Here is an 18954-nt window from a genome sequence, read left to right as displayed (position 1 = left end):
ATTTCAAAGATTTAATACAAAAAGGTGAAATATTTCATTAATAATTTTATATTGATTACACATTAAAATAGTATCTTAGATATGAGGTTAAATAAATTCATAGTAATACCATCAATTTCACCTGTTTCTTTTTATTTTCTCTAACGTGAGGGTTGAGATTTTAAAACTACAGACGTGGCTCACCTCCTGCTTCTACCGGACATTGCTCTCTTCAAGGACTGCCTCCTTTTCAAAGCACGGGCTGCCTCCTCAGAAGAGCAGAGGACAGGAAGGCTAGGAAATCTGAAATTTTAAAAGAATTTGGCATTTTACTGGTTCCACTTGTGGATAAGGGATTTAATAAGGCTTTAAATTTAAGATTTAACATTAAAAATAAAATGCATCATTTCAACATCGTGTTAGGAATTGGTATCGTTTTGCACGAGGGTTGCAGAAGCAATGCGAAGACATGGTTCTTGGCTCCAGACCTTTACTACTTAGCCTCTCACAGATTGGCTCCAGGTCCTGATATTTCCATTTTACAGTAGATCCCCTTCCTCTAGGGTGATTGAGGAATAAGGCTGAAATGAAGTTTGAAGCTCTCACAAACCAAAGGATTTTTCTTTCTGTGGCTTTACCATCATTTTTAGTTTCTAATATTAGAAATACAAATTGCAGGCCATAGCTGGGAAAAAGAATGTAATGAATTGAGTCTAGAATCACACCACAGCTAATTTTCACAGGCATGTGCATTACCAAAAAGGGACATCACTTCCAACAATTCCAATACGTTCCCAGGACTTAGTCCACACCAAGCATTAGACTGAAAGTCCCCAGTGCCATCACTCTATAGAAATGGGACCATGCGCTGCATCCAGACAGGGCTGGGATGCTGTGAAGAGAGCAAATCTTCACAAAAACTCTAAATAATAACACTCTCTAGTGAAAGCAAGCATGATGGTCGTTAGTTGATGCAAGGCAACTTTCTTTTTCTTTTCTAATGAACAACATCTTCAAGGAGAGAAGCCCAGCCTCCACGCAATGTGTCCGTGGCTACTCAGGGATATGACCGAATTCAAGAGCAATAAAGGAGATGAAAGCCACATTTTAAATGTAAACAGATGTGTCACTGAAAAATTTTCAGATCCATAAATCCATGTATATGTTAATCATCACAGTGTTGTGAGATGCAGGGAAACGATAAAGCATGTGCCACTTACTATGTATTTCCCCCACCCTTCTCAAGTTCCTAAGTGCAGATACTCTGAGAAAAAACTTCTCCAACTGACATCAATGTGAACATTTAGTATTATAAAATTAGTTTTTTTCATTGTTAACTTTAAAGCCAAAGATACATAGTTCTACATCTAACATACTGCGTTTTCGTAAAAACTCTGAATGTGAAAAGCTTCCTTTCTCCGATTACTAACAATAATTGCAAAATTGCCCATTCTATGAAGAACACTCTTCCAGGAACTGTGGGGAAATGGAAAAGAAATAACCAATATTGTTCCCATGACCTGGCAAGTCCCTCAAAGCTGGGGCAGAGAGATAGTCTCTCTGGGGCTTAGCACAGTGTCTGGCAAACAGTAGAAGCTTAATTAAGAGCTTGTTGATTGGATAAATGAATACTTCCGATGCACACGGAGGCCAAATACAGGTAAGTTCCACACCTGGTGCTGTGGATGGATGTGCGGAAGCACACTGTATACCCACTCCTTCCTGGGATTTGGCCACGCCCTGCTCCCCAGCCCCAGGGCAATGCTTCCAGCTGTGGGAGAACTCGGGGATTTCTGTCCCCCAAAGTTCTTACCTCATCGCCGTGTCCCTTCCCTCAGTCTGTCCCAACTGTCCTTCCACCTTTTATTCTGCCTTCCTCTGCTCAGAGCTCTGTTCCTTCTACTTCGAGCAGTTCCCGCCACCACCCTCCCCTCCCTGCCCCTTCCTTTTCCTTCCCTCCCCGCCCCTCCTGCTGTACCTCTTCCAGCAGTTCTTGTCTGCTTTTCCTCATAAAATAACTCTTCTTCCACTCTCTGCCTCATTCACACTCATTGGGGGATCAACCATTCACTCCACAGTTTAGTATTCCACAGATTTGGGAAAAAAGGAAGTCATATTCTAGAACGAGAACCAGTGCCATCCACTTCTAGAGATCCCGGAAGTAGTTTAAGAGCCTTTAGAATCCGCAGAGAAATCTTCATCATTCTCATTTCCTTCTCCACGCACGAGCACTCAAGACAAATTTTTATCGTGCCAAATATAGGAAGGAATGAAGTACCCACCCTGCGGCAACTTGGACGAACCTTGAGAACGTTTAGCTGAGGGAAAGAAGCCAGTCGCAAGAGTCTAAATATTATAGGATTCCATTTGTATGAACTGTCCAGAAAAAGACAAATCTAGAGGGATGGAAAGAAGATGAATGGATGCCCGGGGCCAGGGTAGTCAGGTGGCAGCCTAGCAGCTACAGGAAGTTTCTTTTTGATGTGATGAAAAGGATCCAAAATTCGTGCCAGTTACGCACATCTGTGCATAGACTAAAAACCATTAAATTATACACTTTAAATGAATTATACAGTACATGAATTGTATCTCAAGAAAGTGGTTTAAAATTTTCACAAATGAATTATTTTACATACAAAATTATATGGTATACAAATGGACATTCTGTATCTGTCACCTGCTTAATAAAATTTTACCACTACCTTTGACGCCTTCTTCATGGCCCTTCCCAAATACAACTCTTTGCCTCCCCTCTTAGAGAGTCATTCATCTGAAATTTTAAACAATTATTATTCCACTTTCATTATAATTTTGCTACATATGTATCTCTAAATAGTATAATGTTTAGCTTTGCAAGTTTCGACTTCGTGCAGATGTATGTGCCAAATATACTCGTCCCTTCCCTTTCTCTTTCCACATTGTATTTTTTGAGAGTCTTTCACATTTTAAAGTTTCTTATTCAGGGGTGCCTGGGTGGCTCAGTCGTTGGGCGTCTGCCTTCGGCTCAGGTCATGATCCCGGGGTCCTGGGATCGAGCCCCGCATCGGGCTCCCTGCTCCGCGGGAAGCCTGCTTCTCCCTCTCCCACTCCCCCTGCTTGTGTTCCTTCTCTCGCTGTGTCTCTCTCTGTCAAAGAAGTAAATAAAATCTTTAAAAAAAAATAAAGTTTCTTATTCAATTCTGTTTACTAATTAGCCTCTAAGTTGAAGATACTAAAACTTACCTCAGAGAGGATTCTTGTGAGATAATTAATATAAAGTGCTTGGAGTAGTGCCTGATTCATTATAGGTGTTCAATATTGTATATGTAATATATATATTATTACATAATTATTGATAATTATATATAAAATTATAGTGATTACTCCTTTCTCTGTTAATGTATATTATTTCATCAACTGCATTATGGATTAATAGTTTTCACATTATAGCAAAATCCGAGGTACACAGAAATGCCTCATTCTAGACATCTGAAGTCCCTGGATAGCTAAGATTTACATTTTTTACATCCCAATTTACTTCTAAACATATGTTTTTCCCCTTTAAACAAAATAAAAGAATGAGCTTTATAAAAAATGTCAACCATTTCCAAATTCTCTTCCAAAATTGTTATTTTAACATATGTGACAGAGCTTTAGTCAGACGGTGTGACCGTTCTGTGTTCTTTTTTTTCCCAGCTTTATTGAGATATAATTGACATATGACGTTGTGTTCTGTTTTTAAAGTATGCCTCATTTGTATACTTCATTTGTACACTTCCACTGTACACTTGGACACAGTCCACGTAGTTGCCATTATTAATATGGGCACATGCTCCACCAAATTCCAACCAGCCAAAGGGAGAGGACAGGAAGCAGTCTGGCTCTGAGCCCTTCCCAGAACGCCAGGGATTCAAGTCCTCGCTTGGGGGGGTGGATCACATACCCTTCTTGGGGGCCACTGATGTTTTCCGCTGTGGCTGTTGGATCCAGTTCCTTGGCTGCCTTGTATACCAACACCCATCCATTTGTGGCAGATGCCTGGAGCCCTGGGCTGGAAAGGACTGTGAGGTCAAGTTTAGGCTTGGCAGGAGGGGAGGCCTCTGATTTACTACCGGTGTCTTCAACAGCTACAGTTCCCAGCACCACCTTCCCTGCCACTCCCACCTGTAATGGGATGATGTTAGGTGATTTCAGGTTAGGGTGCATTCCGAAGAACAAACATACCCAGGAGCTTCAGAGTTGGAGAGTTCCCTCCTTTCACCAATATAGATCCAATATATTTGCATGTCCTGTTGAATAATACGGGGTTTGAAGTCTGCGGGTCCAATTATCTGTGGATTTTTTACAGTACAGTACTGTAAATGTATTTTCCTTCATTATTTTAACTTTTTTCCCCTAGTTTCCTTTTATTGTAAGAATACAGTATATAATACACATACACAAAATATGTGTTAATTTATTGTTTATGTTCTCAGTAAGGCTTCTAATCAACAGTAGGCTATTAGTAATTAAGTTTGGAGGGGGGAGTCAAAAGTTAGATGTGGGTTTCTGACTGCACGGGGTAGGGGGGTGTCAGCATCCTAACTTCTGCATTGTTCAAGGGTCAACTGTATATTTATAGGTACTGTATTTGTGTTTTGAATTTGCACACTGACCCAGGCATTAATTTATGTAAAATAATATTCTAACATTTTCACAGAGTTGAGCATATTTAAATTCTGTTTCTGTACTTCTAATTTTATTGCATTGTAGCCCCAAAATGTGGTATAAAATTGTCCTTTTAGATTTACTAAGTATATTTTTGTGTTGTTAGAATACAACCAAAGGTATTTTTATTTTTTTTGCAAAAGAAAAAATATATTTTTATTTATTTTTTGTTGGCTTGGTTTTTTTGAAAGTTATTTTGCTACTATATATATATATATATATATTAGGGCAGGGGAAAAGGAGCCTGGAGTGTAACAGCTTACAGAAGAGGTGTTTCAGGGTGTCAACTCCAGATTAGTAGGTCTGCAAATATATATATATATACACAAATCAGTTATGTTTCATTTCCTGTGCTTTTCTTTCTTATTTATTTATTTTTGCCATTCCTGGCCCATCATCCTTAGACTTTTGCTATGCTCTCGAATCTATGATCTAGTATCTGTTGGTCAGTTAAGATTTCTTTCAGTTCTAGATACCAGAAATTCAGAAAATTATTGTATGAACAAGCAAGGGTAGGAGATGAGGCTGTAGAGGGAGGCAGGGGCCAGGTTATCTACAAGCTTTTATTCTACTGCAGTGAAAAGCCAGTTTAAAGCCAGGCAGGGTTTAAATAGGGGGTGGGTAGCATATACAGGCCTACCTCCAAGATATTGCGGGTTTGATTCCAGCCAACCACATAAAGTGAGTCAAATAAATTTCCTGGTTTCCCAGTGCATATAAAAGTTATGCTTAGGAGCGCCTGAGTGGCTCACTCGGTTAAGTGTCTGACTCTTGGTTTCAGCCCAGGTCATGATCTCAGGGTTGGGAGATCGAGCCCCATGTTGGGCTCCACACTCAATGTGGAGTCTGTTTGAGATTCTTTTCTCCTCTCTCTCTCCCCCTCTGCTCTTCCCTCTGCTTGCTCTCTCTCTCTCAAATAATAAATAAAATCTGTAAAAAAAAAAAAAAAAAAAAGGTCATGCTACACTATACTGTAATCTATTAAGTGTGTAATAGCATTATGTCTAAAAAAGTAAATACCTTGATTGAAATATTGTTTATTGCCAAAAAAATGCTAACCATCGCCTGAGCTTTCAGAGTTGTGATCACTGATCACAGATCACCGTAACAAATACAATAATGAAAAAGTTAGAAATAGTGTAAGAATTACCAAAATATGACACAGTTACACAAAGGAAGCAGAAGCTCTTGGAAAAATAGCACCATCAGACTTTGTTGCCACAAAACTTCAATTTCTTAAAAACACCGTATCTGCAAAGCACAGTAAAGTAACGTGCAGTAAAATGAACTATGTCTGTATCACATTGTTCAGGTTTTTGAGAAATCAGCTTGGATGCTGAGTGGAGAACAGACCGTAGAAGGGCAACAGACAGGAAGCAGGGAGGTGGTTAGGAGCCTGTTTGGCAGCTGACCGAGAGAGGGCAAGGTGGCTGGTGGAGACAGAAGAGGCTGTAACCAGGATGCCTGTTGCAGGCAGAGCCAACAAGCCACAGACTGGCGGTGGGATCGTGTATGGGGGTAGAAGGGAAGACGAGTCAGGAATGATGCCTGGGTGCCCCCCTCCCCCAACCCCAGGGATGAGGACCCAGGCCTGGTGGTTCTCAGTGGATAGATGGTCCTGAAAGCTGAGAGACTACATGGGATCCCTCCGGGGGTTGGGGGGGGAGGGGAGAGGGCATGAAAGAGAAGTGGGGAGGGTAAGGATCACTAGAGACCTAGAGGAAGTGAAGCAGGAGGAAGGTAGAGTCAGATGGGAGGGAGTCCAGGAGCGGGGAGGTTCTCAAAACTCCAGAGGAAGTGTTTCAAGGAGTGTTTTCAAATGTACCCACAGATTTGTTCTAACAGGTATGGCAGCATGCACAGAAATGACTGTCCTAAAGGAAGAAGTTTTTACTCACAGTTCCCTAGAATCAGGAGGAATGACAGGTCATGCAGAGCCACCACCGCAAGCCAAGCACATCTGGGTTGGCAGGGGGAGTGAGGGGAGAGCATCCCTTAGCGCTTTTATCATGGGAAGGAATGGGGGAGGCAGGGTAACCACACCAAGTAGGTTTAGGATTGGCTAGTTTGAAGAGTTTCCGTGGGCACTGGAGTGTAGGGACTGTCCCCAGTTATCCAGAACCTGGCCCTGGAGTTATTAGGGCAGGGGAAAAGGAGCCTGGAGTGTAACAGCTTACAGAAGAGGTGTTTCAGGGTGTCAACTCCAGATTAGTAGGTCTGCAAATGAAAGGCATGCTCATTGCACAAGTTATTTGCTATCTTTAGGAATTAGCTAACCTGGGAAGGGGCAGGCCCACCCTGGTCAGTGAGGCCCCAGATGCCAGAGCATCAGAGAATAAGAATACAGAAAATAAGAAAATATAGTTAATACAAAGGAAGAAGTGCTCAACTGTATCATTTGCATCAAGTGCATCTAAAAGACTGAGATAAGAACAGAAACTTGGCCTTGAATTTGTCAAAATGGAAATCACTGGTGACCTTGGTAAAAGCCAAGTCAGTGAGGCAGTCTGGAGGAAAGCTAGAATGGAATGGGGTCAGGAGACAATGTGCGGAAAGGAAGCTCTGATGGAGCAGAGAAACACAATGGTGAAAATGCAAAGGAATGCGCAACATTAAGGCATGTGTGTATACTGATAGAAATGACCCAGCAGGCAGGGAGAAATGAATGAATCATTACAGACAGAACTCCAGAACACCGTGGAGGTAGGCTGAAAGGACTCTTCCGTCCCAAATTTACCTAAAGTTACAGCTTTAGTCTTTAAAATAAACGAGATTTTTGCCTTTTATTTCATAATACAGGCACACCGCACCCCAGAACATATCCTCAAGTACTGTTTCCCTGGAAGAACACTTGAGTTATGAATACCCAAACTGCATAGTGGCTGTTCATATGTATATTTTCAGAGGATATAATTTATATTGAGTTTTCAAAACTTAATAAAACACTTTTTAAAAAAGATTTTATTTATTTATTTGACAGAGAGAGAGAGAGCACAAGCAGGTGGAGCGGCAGGCACAGGGAGAGGGAAAAGGTGGCTCCGGGCTAAGCAGAGAGCCCGACGTGAGGCTTGATCCCAGGACCCTGGGATAATGACCTGAGCTGAAAGCAGACGCTTAACGGACTGAGCCACCCAGGCGCCCCCTTAATAAAACATTTTAAACTAAATGGCTTGCAAGAAAACCTTCACGTTGGTTCCAAATACAATTGGTAGACCATAAAATCACACCAGTCACTTTGCAAATTTTGGAGTATCAGCAAAGGTATACACATCGGATGGTTGGTCTAAGAGAGGCCACTGCTACTTAAATGTGAGGTGACCAAGAAGTAATGCTTTAAGCATTTCATATCCTAATATGACAGTTGTAACATATCTGGTTGCCATACTGTGATTTAGAAAATTGGCATAATTTTTCAATTGACCCGCTATTTCTAATCATTTTTCCTGTTTAAAATAATGGGAAATATGTTTTTCTTAGTTTCCTCAGAGACAGGCTGACATTTCAGACACGGGTTACTGACATTAACTGGCAGAAGACCTTCCTCCAGCCTTGTCTCAGTTTAAAATTTTTAAATACTTACCTTGTAAATTACTTAACCTCGGTTGTTCCGAATCTTAGAGTAAAATTGCTGCTCCAAAATGTTGTACCACAGTCTGCTGTTTTGCATCCTTTCTGCACAGAATTGGGGCCGTGCATACTCCAGTTTGAGAAGCAGGTACTAATGCAGAATCTGATCAGAAAAATTATGGAAAAATGAATTCTCACTGCAACCCCCAACAACCGCTCAGATGGGATTTTTAAGAAGGGATCTTAAAGTAGTTCCGAAGGAGTCGTACTGTAGGGCAGACAACAGAAACTGTGTATTCTCTTCCCGCACAAAGTTCCTTAACCTTTTGGGAAGGACCAGAGGGAGGATTTACGGGCAAGAGACAGCAGCAAGGGAGGGACGGAGGACAAGGCGAGAAAGATGGGTTTGAAAAGGCAAGTTCCAGGTTTCCAGGTGCCAGGTATTTCCATTTTAGGTAATGAATTTGCGGTTTCAGGAACCCACTGCAAGCTTCTGCTAAAGTTCCTAAACGGAGCCCGCGCCTACAGCAACTGGCCCGGCGCGTCCGCACTGCGCATGCCCACGGGGGGGCGGGGCGAGGAGGAGGGGCGGGGCGCGCCGAGCTCGCCCGGGGCCGAAGCCAGGGAGAGCATGGCCACCCTGCGTCGGCTGCGGGAGGTTCCCCGGCACTTGCTGGTCTGCGAGAAATCCAACTTCGGCCACGACAAGTCGCGCCACCGACATCTTGTGGAGACGCACTATCACAACTACAGGGTGAGTTCGGCCGCCGTTGGCCCCTCGGGCATCGCTTCATCCCCGGAAGGTGGGGAGGTCTGGGCAAAATCGCATTGAGCTTTGAGTGGTGGGCCCGCCCTCGACGCGCAGGGGGGCGGGGCTCCTCGCCAGGCATGTTGGGAATTGTAATCTCTTCACTGCTCCCGACTGCTCGCTTGCGGAGCTGCAGGACTACCACTCCCAGGATGCTCCGGGGGCGGGGGCAGTGTCCTCCCCTCTCGGGGGGAGGGGCGGGGCGGCGTGCCCCCTGCCGACTCCAAAGCGCGCTGGCTACTTTGGTCCCGCCCCTGGTGGGGTGCTTTCCCGGGAGGGAGTGGGGGCCGAGCCTGGGAAGTTAAAGAGCGAGTGATGGGTGCGACGTGGAGCCGCGGGTCGGAGGAAAATCGGGGCCGGACTCGGCGCCCCTCCCCACCTCTTGATTCTTTCTCCCTCCTCGTGGGAGCGTCTTGCCGAGTCCGGACCCAGGAAGCACGTGCTTTTCTAAACTATTTAGGGGAGCTAGGTTTAGATCTGAGAAAATTCCCGCTTTGCCTGCTGTCTTCTGTGGTCTCCAGCCAAAGCGCGCCAGTTCGGCAGCTTTGTGTAGAAATGCGCCGTGGTGGTCCTGCTTCCGAGCACAACTTAAGAGCTTTACAGGGGTGCTAACATCGGTGTTGCTTCGTGAAAATGTCATTCTCGTGGGGGTGCTTTGTGTAAGTTGAGGCCTCAGTGAGGTTAATGATCTAGCATCCGGCAAGAGAAGAGAATAACCCCAATGCCAGTCAAGTGTCCAATGGCTCGGTTTCACCAACCCATGTAAGTGGCGAGGTCTCCAAAAACTCAACCTGAAAATGGTTTTAGCCCTTTACACTTTAAATTCATCAGCCTCATCTCCACCCAGACCTGACTGCCATGGCAGTTTCTCAGAGACACAGGTGGTGAGGCCGGTCCCTTAGGAATAGACTGGTGTTTGAGCTTTGGGAGAGTGCTTTTCAAGGTGGGCAGCACTTGGGCAACATTTGAAACCGTTTAGGTTTAACATCTCTGCTTTAGACAAAAGCTCATCGCAGGCAGCAATCGGGGTGTGTATCTTATCTTTTCCAGGATGATCTGTAGAATTTTTCTGTCTAGAAAATAGAAACAGCCTGGACCACTTCTGCTTCCATGGAGCCTCTTAATGATTGATGTCCCTAATTTCCTTATGCCCTAAGGGACAGTCCCTTTGATTCCAGCCTGGTACCAGGTTAAACAAATTTAGGGATATTCCACTGTACCATATCTCCTTAAAAATTAATTAGAGCAGTGGACAGGATATAAAACATATTGTTTATTTGCAAAAGCTTTCCATTAAATTTTTTTTTGCTTCTTTAACTTTAATGTTTGGATACAGAAATGAAAAATGTGAATTATCAAATTTCTCTTTTCCTGAGACTGGTAAATTAATGTAAGAGTTTTATAGAAACCCGTGGGGGAATGGTTAGCAGCCTTCATATGTCATAGCATCCTTAAAAAGCTGGCGGCTGGGCGCCTGGGTGGCTCAGATGGTTGGGCGTCTGCCTTCGGCTCGGGTCATGATCTCGGGGTCCTGGGATCGAGTCCCGCATCGGGCTCCCTGCTCCTTGGGAGCCTGTTTCTCCCTCTGCCTTTCTCTCTCGCTCTGTCTCTCATGAATAAAAAAAAAAAAAAAGCTGGCGGCTGATCTACATGAAAGTAAGACTGGTTTATGTTACACATTCCAAATAGGTTTCAATTCTGATTCCTGAATGTGGGATTCTGTCAAAAGAACTGAAAAACCTAGTCATGGAAACTGGACCCTATTACTTTGTGAAGAACTTACCTCTTCATGAGTTAATTACACACGACTTCATCAACACCTTTGTGAAGAAAGGTAAGAAAAATCTTGTCGTGTCTATGAATGTGGCAAGATGAGGAAGTATAGTTGGATCACATCACGATACTAGGGCTCTTCTCTTGTCTTAAATAGGGCCTGTGGAGGTAGTCTGCGTGGTCAAGTGCATGCATCACTCCCCCTCCCTCAGTATCCTCACCCTACTTTTTCTCGTGCTCTCTTTAGGTGGTGGTTTCTGATGACACTTGTCCACGAGTGTGGCGTGGGGATGTTGTAACATAAAGCTGTCCCTCATCTTAAAACAAGGATTCAGGGAGAGGAGAGAGCCTTGGGATCTGTGTGTTCAGATACACTGCTGTCGGTGCGTGGCCACAAAGACCACTGTGTTCCCAGCAGTCCCCACTCAGCCGCCTCGAAAGGTTCATCTCCTCATGCCACCATAGCAGCTGTTCACCGGGCAGTGTGCTCATTATGGTTCAGTGTCTTCTGCTTTGAGTGTGTGGCTCTGACCCTCTCTGCTCACCCCACCGCATTTCCATTCGTGTCTGCTGGGTTGGTGGCTTTGTTCCAGTTGTTTCCTAGGGAGCCCTTGTTTGAACCTGTATTTCAGACTGTCGTTAGGGATTCCCCCCTCACCACGTAAGTCACTGTACTTAGAAGTAAGCAAGCCCCTTCTCTTGCTGTAGGCTCCATACTCGTCACCTGCAGGGAGCCCTGAAGAATCCAGTGACTTCCAGTTCCTCTCACTCGGGTGCTGCTGGCCCTGCTTGCGAAGCTGGCTGTGCGTGTTGTCTTTGGTCCCGTCAACTTGAGTCCTTTCATCTATTTTGAAGTTTGGTGCTGCTTTGTTAATAATGTGGCCATTGGCTGTAAGGGGCACTTTTACATATCTTAACCAGTTGAACTCTTCCAACAGCCCTGTGAGTTAGGCCTATGATCCCCATTTTACAGGTGAGGAAAACTGAGGTTCACAGAGACTGAGTGGCTTTCCTAACCTCACACAAGGTCCTGGCACATTTTGAATCTTTACCTGGAACTCTTCCTCCCAGGAGCGTGCACTGACCTAGTATTCTACTTTGTGCCTCTCTGCCTGCACTCTCAGCGGTACGCACCATGCCCTGAGTCCATTTCCTGCTTGATGGTAGTCACCTGGCACAGGTAGGCCCTGGGTGGGGGCGTGAACTAGCTGTTGTGTGGCCTCGGTGTCCTTGAGCTCACCCTTGGCAGGTTTCAGGGTTATTTATTTATAGATTTTATTTATTCATTTGAGACAGAGAGAGAACACGAGCAGGGAGAGGGAGAAGCAGGCTTCCTACTGAGCGGAGAGCCCGATGCGGGGCTCGAACCCAGGCCCCCGGGATCATGACCTGAGCCGAAGGCAGACACTTAACCATCTGAACCACCCAGGCGCCCCAGGTTTTAGGTTTATTGAGGGAGCTGGAGCCGCGGTGGATACTGACCCTTACTCACCTGGCAGATACGTTATCATGTGAAGAGAATCCACTAACTTTGCAGGTGTGATTTTTTTTTTTTTAATTTCTCGTCTGGGCTTTCTTACAGGTTCGTGCTGTGCACTAACATACAATACAAATATCGATGAAGATAATACTGTGGCCCTGCTGCCAGACGGTAACAACACTCACTTTCTCTTTAATTTTAAAAGAAATACTGTAAAAAAAAAAAAAAAAAGTCAAATCTCCAGATTCACTCCCCTTCTTAGAATGAACTGTTTTTAACAGGTTGGTTTTTATTCTTGACATTTTCTATAAATTTATAAACACACGTAAAGCTTGTTTTTTTTTTTTTTTTAACATAAATCACATTGTATTACCTTGTTCTTCAATTTTCTTTTTTCTCAATATGTCATAGACATCTTTCCGTATCAGGGCATATGGTTCTGACTTACTATTTTTAATATTTTGAAGGTATTCTAGTGAAGAGGTAACGATGATTTGTTTAACTATTCCATCTTTAATAGAAATTTAGATAATTTCTGTTTTCACTGTCATAAATAATATCCTTGTATGTATAATAGGTTAAAATATCCTTATACATAAATAGGATGTATGTATAAATAATATCCTTGTGTCATAAAGAAAATCCTTGTGTGCAGTTTATTACCCTCATATTTAACTGCTCGATTGGCTGTGCTTTCTTTTAATCAGAGAACGTGTCATATTTTTAACATCTCTTTTATGGGAATTATTTGACTTATAGGGAAATTAATTTTATCACTGGATAAAGATACTTATGAAGAAACTGGTCTTCAAGGTCGTCCATCTCAGTACTCCGGCAGAAAAATCATGAAATTTAGTAAGTATTATGCTCCCATCAGTTTCTAACAAGTCAGTAATCTTCCTGTAGCAATTTCAGTGTAAATGTTTGAATTGCCACTGTTCTCTTTGTTCAGAAGGAGTATGGCTTTTTCTTGTCTTTAAAACTTCTGACCCACGGGGCTCTAGGTTGAGCTTTGGAGAGGCTAAGATTGCTGTTCTCTCTGTTTTTCTTCGGCTGTGGGCTGCATCTTATAAGGATCACAGAATTGGAATGGTCCATTAAATATATATGTTTTGGGTCAGAAATTAAAAGTAATGAACCCAAGATAAGAGTCTACAGCGTGTTCTTAATAAAGAATTTCCTTTACTTTCACCAGGTTTTTTATGATGACTAGTAGGACACCCCTATGAGTGAGGAGATACGGTTCTGCCGATAGTGTCCGGCTTGAACACGAATGACTGAGGCTGTCACATCCTTAGGTAGATTAGGATTGACCTCCCAAACCTCTGCCCTTGGGCTTTGACCTCGGAAAAGTATGAATTTAAAAAATTTGTTGTTACTGTCAATGCTAGAAATGCCCATGAAAGGCAGAGTTTTGATTTGGTAAACCAAAGGAGTGCAAGAACAAAATAATTTTTGCAGTCATAAAACTTCCAAAAATTCTGATGCTTTTTAATACAGCACTTTTTCCACAGTGTAGGCTGTGTATATACGAATGAACTGTTTATTCCTCTTTCCATTTTTTAAGTTGTTTCCATTGATTTGATGGATTTATCCTTTAACCCGAATTCTAAGAAGTATGAAAGAATATCTTGGTCCTTCAACGAAAAGAAGCCATTGAAATTTGATTTTCTTTTGGCTTGGCATCATACAGGTATGGAAAATATGTAACAGTACAGTGATTTGGAAATAATCATTAATTAAAGGGGAGTAATGGAGGATTGAATTGTGATTCATCCCTGTGGTCTAGGATATTGTGTACATATGTGCATAAACGTTATTCGGGAAGCTGCTTCGGGCCCCCTGCCATCCCCGGGAGCCATAGTTTGGGATGATCTAGGCATGCGGCCATCTGTCTCCACCTCCTTGGGTTATGTGTCAATCCAGAGATCTTGAGAGTGGCTTCATAGCAGCTAACTTTTATCTGTCTCTCGACCCTTCCTTCCTACACCTTACCTCAAACAGCCTTGGCAGTATGTTTTAAAATAACACAAATTATAAACACAAACTGTTGATCATTTCAGGGTCCAAATCAGGCATGCCATTAAATGTCAGATGAAATTTGTTGTAACTTGGAATTGATTAGAATGTGAAATTTAGTGGGGTGTTTGGTCACCAAACGTGGTGACGTGCCGACAACTTCCATGTGCCTTGCTCCTTTTAGAGTGTAGCTTTGGTCCATCACAAGATTGTAATGAGTCAGATCATCACAGTTGTGATGGTGTCATACTCATTTTTGGAGGATAGGGAGGCACATAGTTCCATTTTGGAAATATGCCTATGCATCTGCTCTGTGTGGGACGTTTCTGGTCACGGGGTGCTCCAGGCTGCCCCTGTGAGTCCTCAGTCTGTAATGCTTTAGTGCTTCTCCTCCTTAGGGTAGAGATACAGGAGGGCAGGCAGACTGACACACATTCAGTTGCATGAAGTCTTCATTGAGGACTATGTGTGCTTTCGGTTCTGGAGAGCTCTGTGTTCCTAAGGCTCCTAATTATTCTAAGGGCTTGTCAAGAACTGGGGAAAGTCCAAGATTTTCCTCACTTGTACACCAAGTAGTTAGCCTGCACAGTCTCATGGATGCTGGCAGAAGGCACAAAACTTGGGATTTAATTACAGTAGTGGCCGTAGTGCAGCAGGCCCCACTACCTACAGGGTGACACGCGGTGGGCCAGGGGATACGACATGTGCCATGGGCTGCATTACAGGAGAGGAATCCCGAGCTGCAGGAATGCCAGTCTTACATCCTGGCCAGTAAGCCTGCGGGCCTTTGTTCTGGGGCGGAGGGTCAGGGGGGAGCAGATTATTTCTATTACACTGGACATGAAGCAAGCCTGACTTTTGCTCCCAAGGGGGCCACTATTTCTGTCTTCCAAGGCTGTTGGAAAATCCTTGAAGATAAGTTGGATTTTACTGGGTTTTTAAAGACAAGCTTAAATGAGATTCTGCCATCATTCAGTTCCTCTTGTGTTTCCTTTACAGAGATTATGCAAAAAAAACTCCTCTCTGTAGAGTTCACTAATTTTATTTAGCCACGAGTAGCACTTTTTTGTATTCAGTAACTCAAAATTTTCTTACTAGAGCAAATGCTGAAACTAATATGGGGTTGAATCTGAAAGGATTATGCTTTTCCAGGAAAAAGGAAAGGAAATGAATGTTTAGAGAACTTTGGCACAAGGAGCTGAAAGCAACTTAAATGATTTTAATTTGAATACAGCTTTGCACCACTCCCTTCTGCATTACTTCATCTCACCTTCTCCCCAGAACTCTCACATGGGAATGGGGCGGTTTCAGGGATTCACTGAACTTGCTTTCAGGAGTCAGATGACCTTGTATGGTGTGTTTTTAAGGTGCGGAAGAATCCACAATGATGTCATACTTTTCCAATTACCAAATTCAGGAGCACCAGCCAAAAATAGCCCTGAGCACAGTGACAGAGCTGCAGTGCCCGGTGCTGCAAAGCAGCGCCCTCCGGGGGGCGCCAGAGGCGGCCTGCAGCGCTCCCGAGCTTCTGGACTGGCTGGGCGCCGTCTTCAGCCACGCGGAACTGTGCGTAGTAGCTCCTGGGCTGTGGGCTCGGGCTCTGGCTGACTTCTTGTTCTTCATAGGGGTTTATACTTTGAAAATGAATCATGCAGGAAATGTGTTTTCTTTCTTTCTTTCTTTTTTGTGTGTGTGTGTGTGACAGAAATAATGAGCCTAATAACTTCATATCAACCTATTGCTGTCCTCAGCCAAGCACAGTGTTGGCCAAAGCTTATTTGTGTACAATCACTGGTTTCATACTTCCAGAGAAGATCTGTCTCCTCTTGGAACAGCTGTGGTGAGAACACTTTTTGCCTTTTATATCTTGCTTGTCCGTGCCCACATGACATTTTAGGGGCAGTGCTACTGTTCCAGATCGCAGCGTACTCTCACAAACGTTTCCCCTTTTTTCCTTGCTTGGGCTCACAGTGTGGTAACATTATCTTAAATGACGTAACTATCCTTGGTGATAGGAAAATTGTATTGCCAAATACTTGTCCTTATGAAAAGGCAAAGAGCAGAGTTTAACTAAGCTTCTTGAAAACAAACTATTCATTTTTCTTGTGCTCCGGAAGTTGTAATATCACTTAAGAAAACAGCAGTACTCTACGGGACACACTATGGTCTGTTTTAAATGTTAGAGTTTGGCAGATGTTTTATTTTGAAAACAAGTTGACCACTTTTGAATCCAAATCATGTCTAAGATCTCTTCTGGCCCTGACATCCTGTGAAGCCCTGGGCGTCATTAACATGCCAAGGATTGGACAAGGCAGTATGGGGTTTTTCATTTGAGAAGGTACTCTATAAATAAAACACTACATTTTATCTAATGTCAGGAAACTCTGATTCCATATTGAAAAGACCATGAAGCAAACATAATGCCTTCTCAGTCTTCACTTTTTTTTTTTTTTTTAAATAAGCCCAATGCCAGGCTTGAACTCATGACCCTAAGATCAAGACCTGAGCTCAGATTAAGAATTGGATGCTTAACCAAGGCACCCATCAATCTTCACTTTTTAAATGTCTAAGATTTAAATCTTGAGGGTTTTCTTTCTTAAGCCCAATACCCTTTTTCATGTATTAGTTTAGTACTTTCATTTTCCTCAATAAGGTTGGATTTTTTTTTTTTAAGATTTTTATTTATTTATTTGAGAGTGAGAGAGTGAACACAAGCAGGAGGAGTGGGAGAGGGAGAAGCAGACTCCCTGCTGAGCAGGGAGTCCAATGCAGGGCTCGATCCCAGGACCCCGGGATCATGACCTGAGCCAAAGGCAGACACATAACCGACTGAGCCACCCAGGTGCCCCAAGAAGATTGGATTTTTTTTAAATTCAGGAAATTATCCTGCAGTGTTTCAGTTAACAGAGACTGAACAGCACTGTTAAATGGAGGGAAACTATTCCTGTACGCTTTGTGGCTTTGTTTTGTTTTCTCTTCGCATCTTACATGATGTTCCACAGTAAGCATAGGAACTGCTGAAGTTGATTTTGTGCATTCTGTAATTGGTTAACATTTACTGAATACACCACATAGGATCAGGAATGTAATTTGCATCTCTTAATCCTTATAAATAAAAGCTAAGGTCTAAGTTTCATTGGAACATCAGAAATATCACTTATCCTGAATAAGTAAAAAAAATGTGAACATTCCTAGCCCTCCCTGTTTAAGATTTATCTTTCTTTTTCAGTCACTACTTTGATGAGCCCAAGTTAGCTCCTTGGGTTACGTTGTCAGTACAAGGCTTTGCAGACAGTCCTGTTTCGTGGAGAGAAAATGAACATGGTTTTCGAAAAGGAGGAGAACATTTATACAACTTCGTGATTTTTAATAATCAGGATTATTGGCTTCAGATGGCTGTTGGGGCAAATGATGACTGTCCACCGTAAAAAATACAAAATTTAAAATCATGTTTGTTTATGTTCATGCTTTCTTTCAGATTTTGTTAATGGTAACTGTGTGTTCACTCAGGTTTGTATGATGATGGCATTTTTTAGATCAGCGTCCATTAGCATTCTTGACTTAGGGCCCATCCTGTGAGTGTAGCTGGGACTGACATCCAATGAATAGCTCATAGTTGATTACCCTGGTCAGTGTCAGTGTAAGTACAGAGGTGTGGGTACTGCATGGTAGAGTGGACTAGGATGGCCAGGGAACAGGTGTTCTTAGACCATTGGGTAAGATGTGTGCTGTTACTCGGGTGTATGATTACAACTTTTTCACATAATAAAAATAAGTCCTTATCTCATACTTCTCAGAGCCAGCCCTGCTTTAAGTACTGATTGTATTTTACCTCATTTCTTTCTTTTTTTTTTTTAAAGATTTTATTTATTTATTTAATTGACAGAGAGAGAGAGAGACAGCATGAGGGGGAACACAAGTAGGGGGAGTGGGAGAGGGAGAAGCAGGCTTCCGGCTGAGCAGGGAGCCTGATGCAGGGCTCGATCCCAGGACCCCAGGATTATGACCTGAGCCGAACGCAGTCGCTTAACCAACTGAGCCACCCAGGCGCCCCTACCTCATTTATTTCTTGCATCAACAGCACAGAGTAAAAATGAGCTACCAGGGTCACACTGCTCGTGAGTCTGAGACCTGACCTCAGGCCAGCTGGTTCCTAAGTGTGTGTTCTCACTCTTGCCTCTGGATCAAGAGAGGGGTATTTGGATACTGTATATGGTAAAGAACAAGTTGAAAGAATTTTTTCCGCTAGCACTATGGCTGATAAGGACCAGCTGAGAACAACTAAAACTTCTGGAATATATATCAATAGCCATTTTTAAAAATGGATCAGTGAGCTATAAAATAAGTCTCAAAAAATTTTAAATGGAAGTAGAAGCACAAAGAGGTAATTAGGACACTGGGGCCACTTTTTGCCCTTAGGGACATTTGCCAAATACCTAATTAAACTTTGATTTTCATCATCTGGGGTGGGAAAGGGGCAGTAGCATAGCAGACAAAGCTTAGGGCCTGCCCAAAGTGGGAAGGATAATAGGAGATCTCATGAAGTTGAGACCCCAAAAAGATAGACTTACTAAGGGTGAACAATGAACAAACCTGCCTGCCTCCTCCCTCTCCAATCTCCCCTTGTCCTCCCCTACTCCCC

General features: G+C 43.1%; 1 protein-coding gene across 3 annotated transcripts; it reads left to right on the top strand.

The window, feature by feature from the left end:
• Positions 1-8838: 8838 nt before the first annotated feature.
• On the top strand, positions 8839-17763 carry RPP40 (ribonuclease P/MRP subunit p40). 3 transcript variants are annotated; one of them, XM_021697002.2, is made up of 8 exons: positions 8839-8986; positions 10730-10874; positions 12396-12464; positions 13053-13148; positions 13861-13986; positions 15680-15878; positions 16018-16152; positions 17542-17763. In XM_021697002.2, exons 1-8 carry the CDS (start codon positions 8864-8866, stop codon positions 17738-17740), a joined length of 1092 nt encoding a protein of 363 aa, XP_021552677.1. In that variant the 5' UTR covers positions 8839-8863; the 3' UTR covers positions 17741-17763. The 3 variants fall into 3 exon arrangements, with proteins under 3 accessions (XP_021552677.1, XP_044773347.1, XP_044773348.1); XM_044917412.1 differs by lacking the exon at positions 12396-12464 and having other exon boundaries at positions 8864-8986; positions 17542-17758; XM_044917413.1 differs by lacking the exon at positions 13861-13986 and having other exon boundaries at positions 8864-8986; positions 17542-17740.
• The last annotated feature ends 1191 nt before the right edge of the window (positions 17764-18954 follow it).

The sequence above is a fragment of the Neomonachus schauinslandi genome, chromosome 8, assembly GCF_002201575.2.
Source record: "Neomonachus schauinslandi chromosome 8, ASM220157v2, whole genome shotgun sequence".
Lineage (NCBI taxonomy): Eukaryota > Metazoa > Chordata > Mammalia > Carnivora > Phocidae > Neomonachus > Neomonachus schauinslandi.
This window is presented reverse-complemented; position numbering and strand designations above follow the sequence as displayed.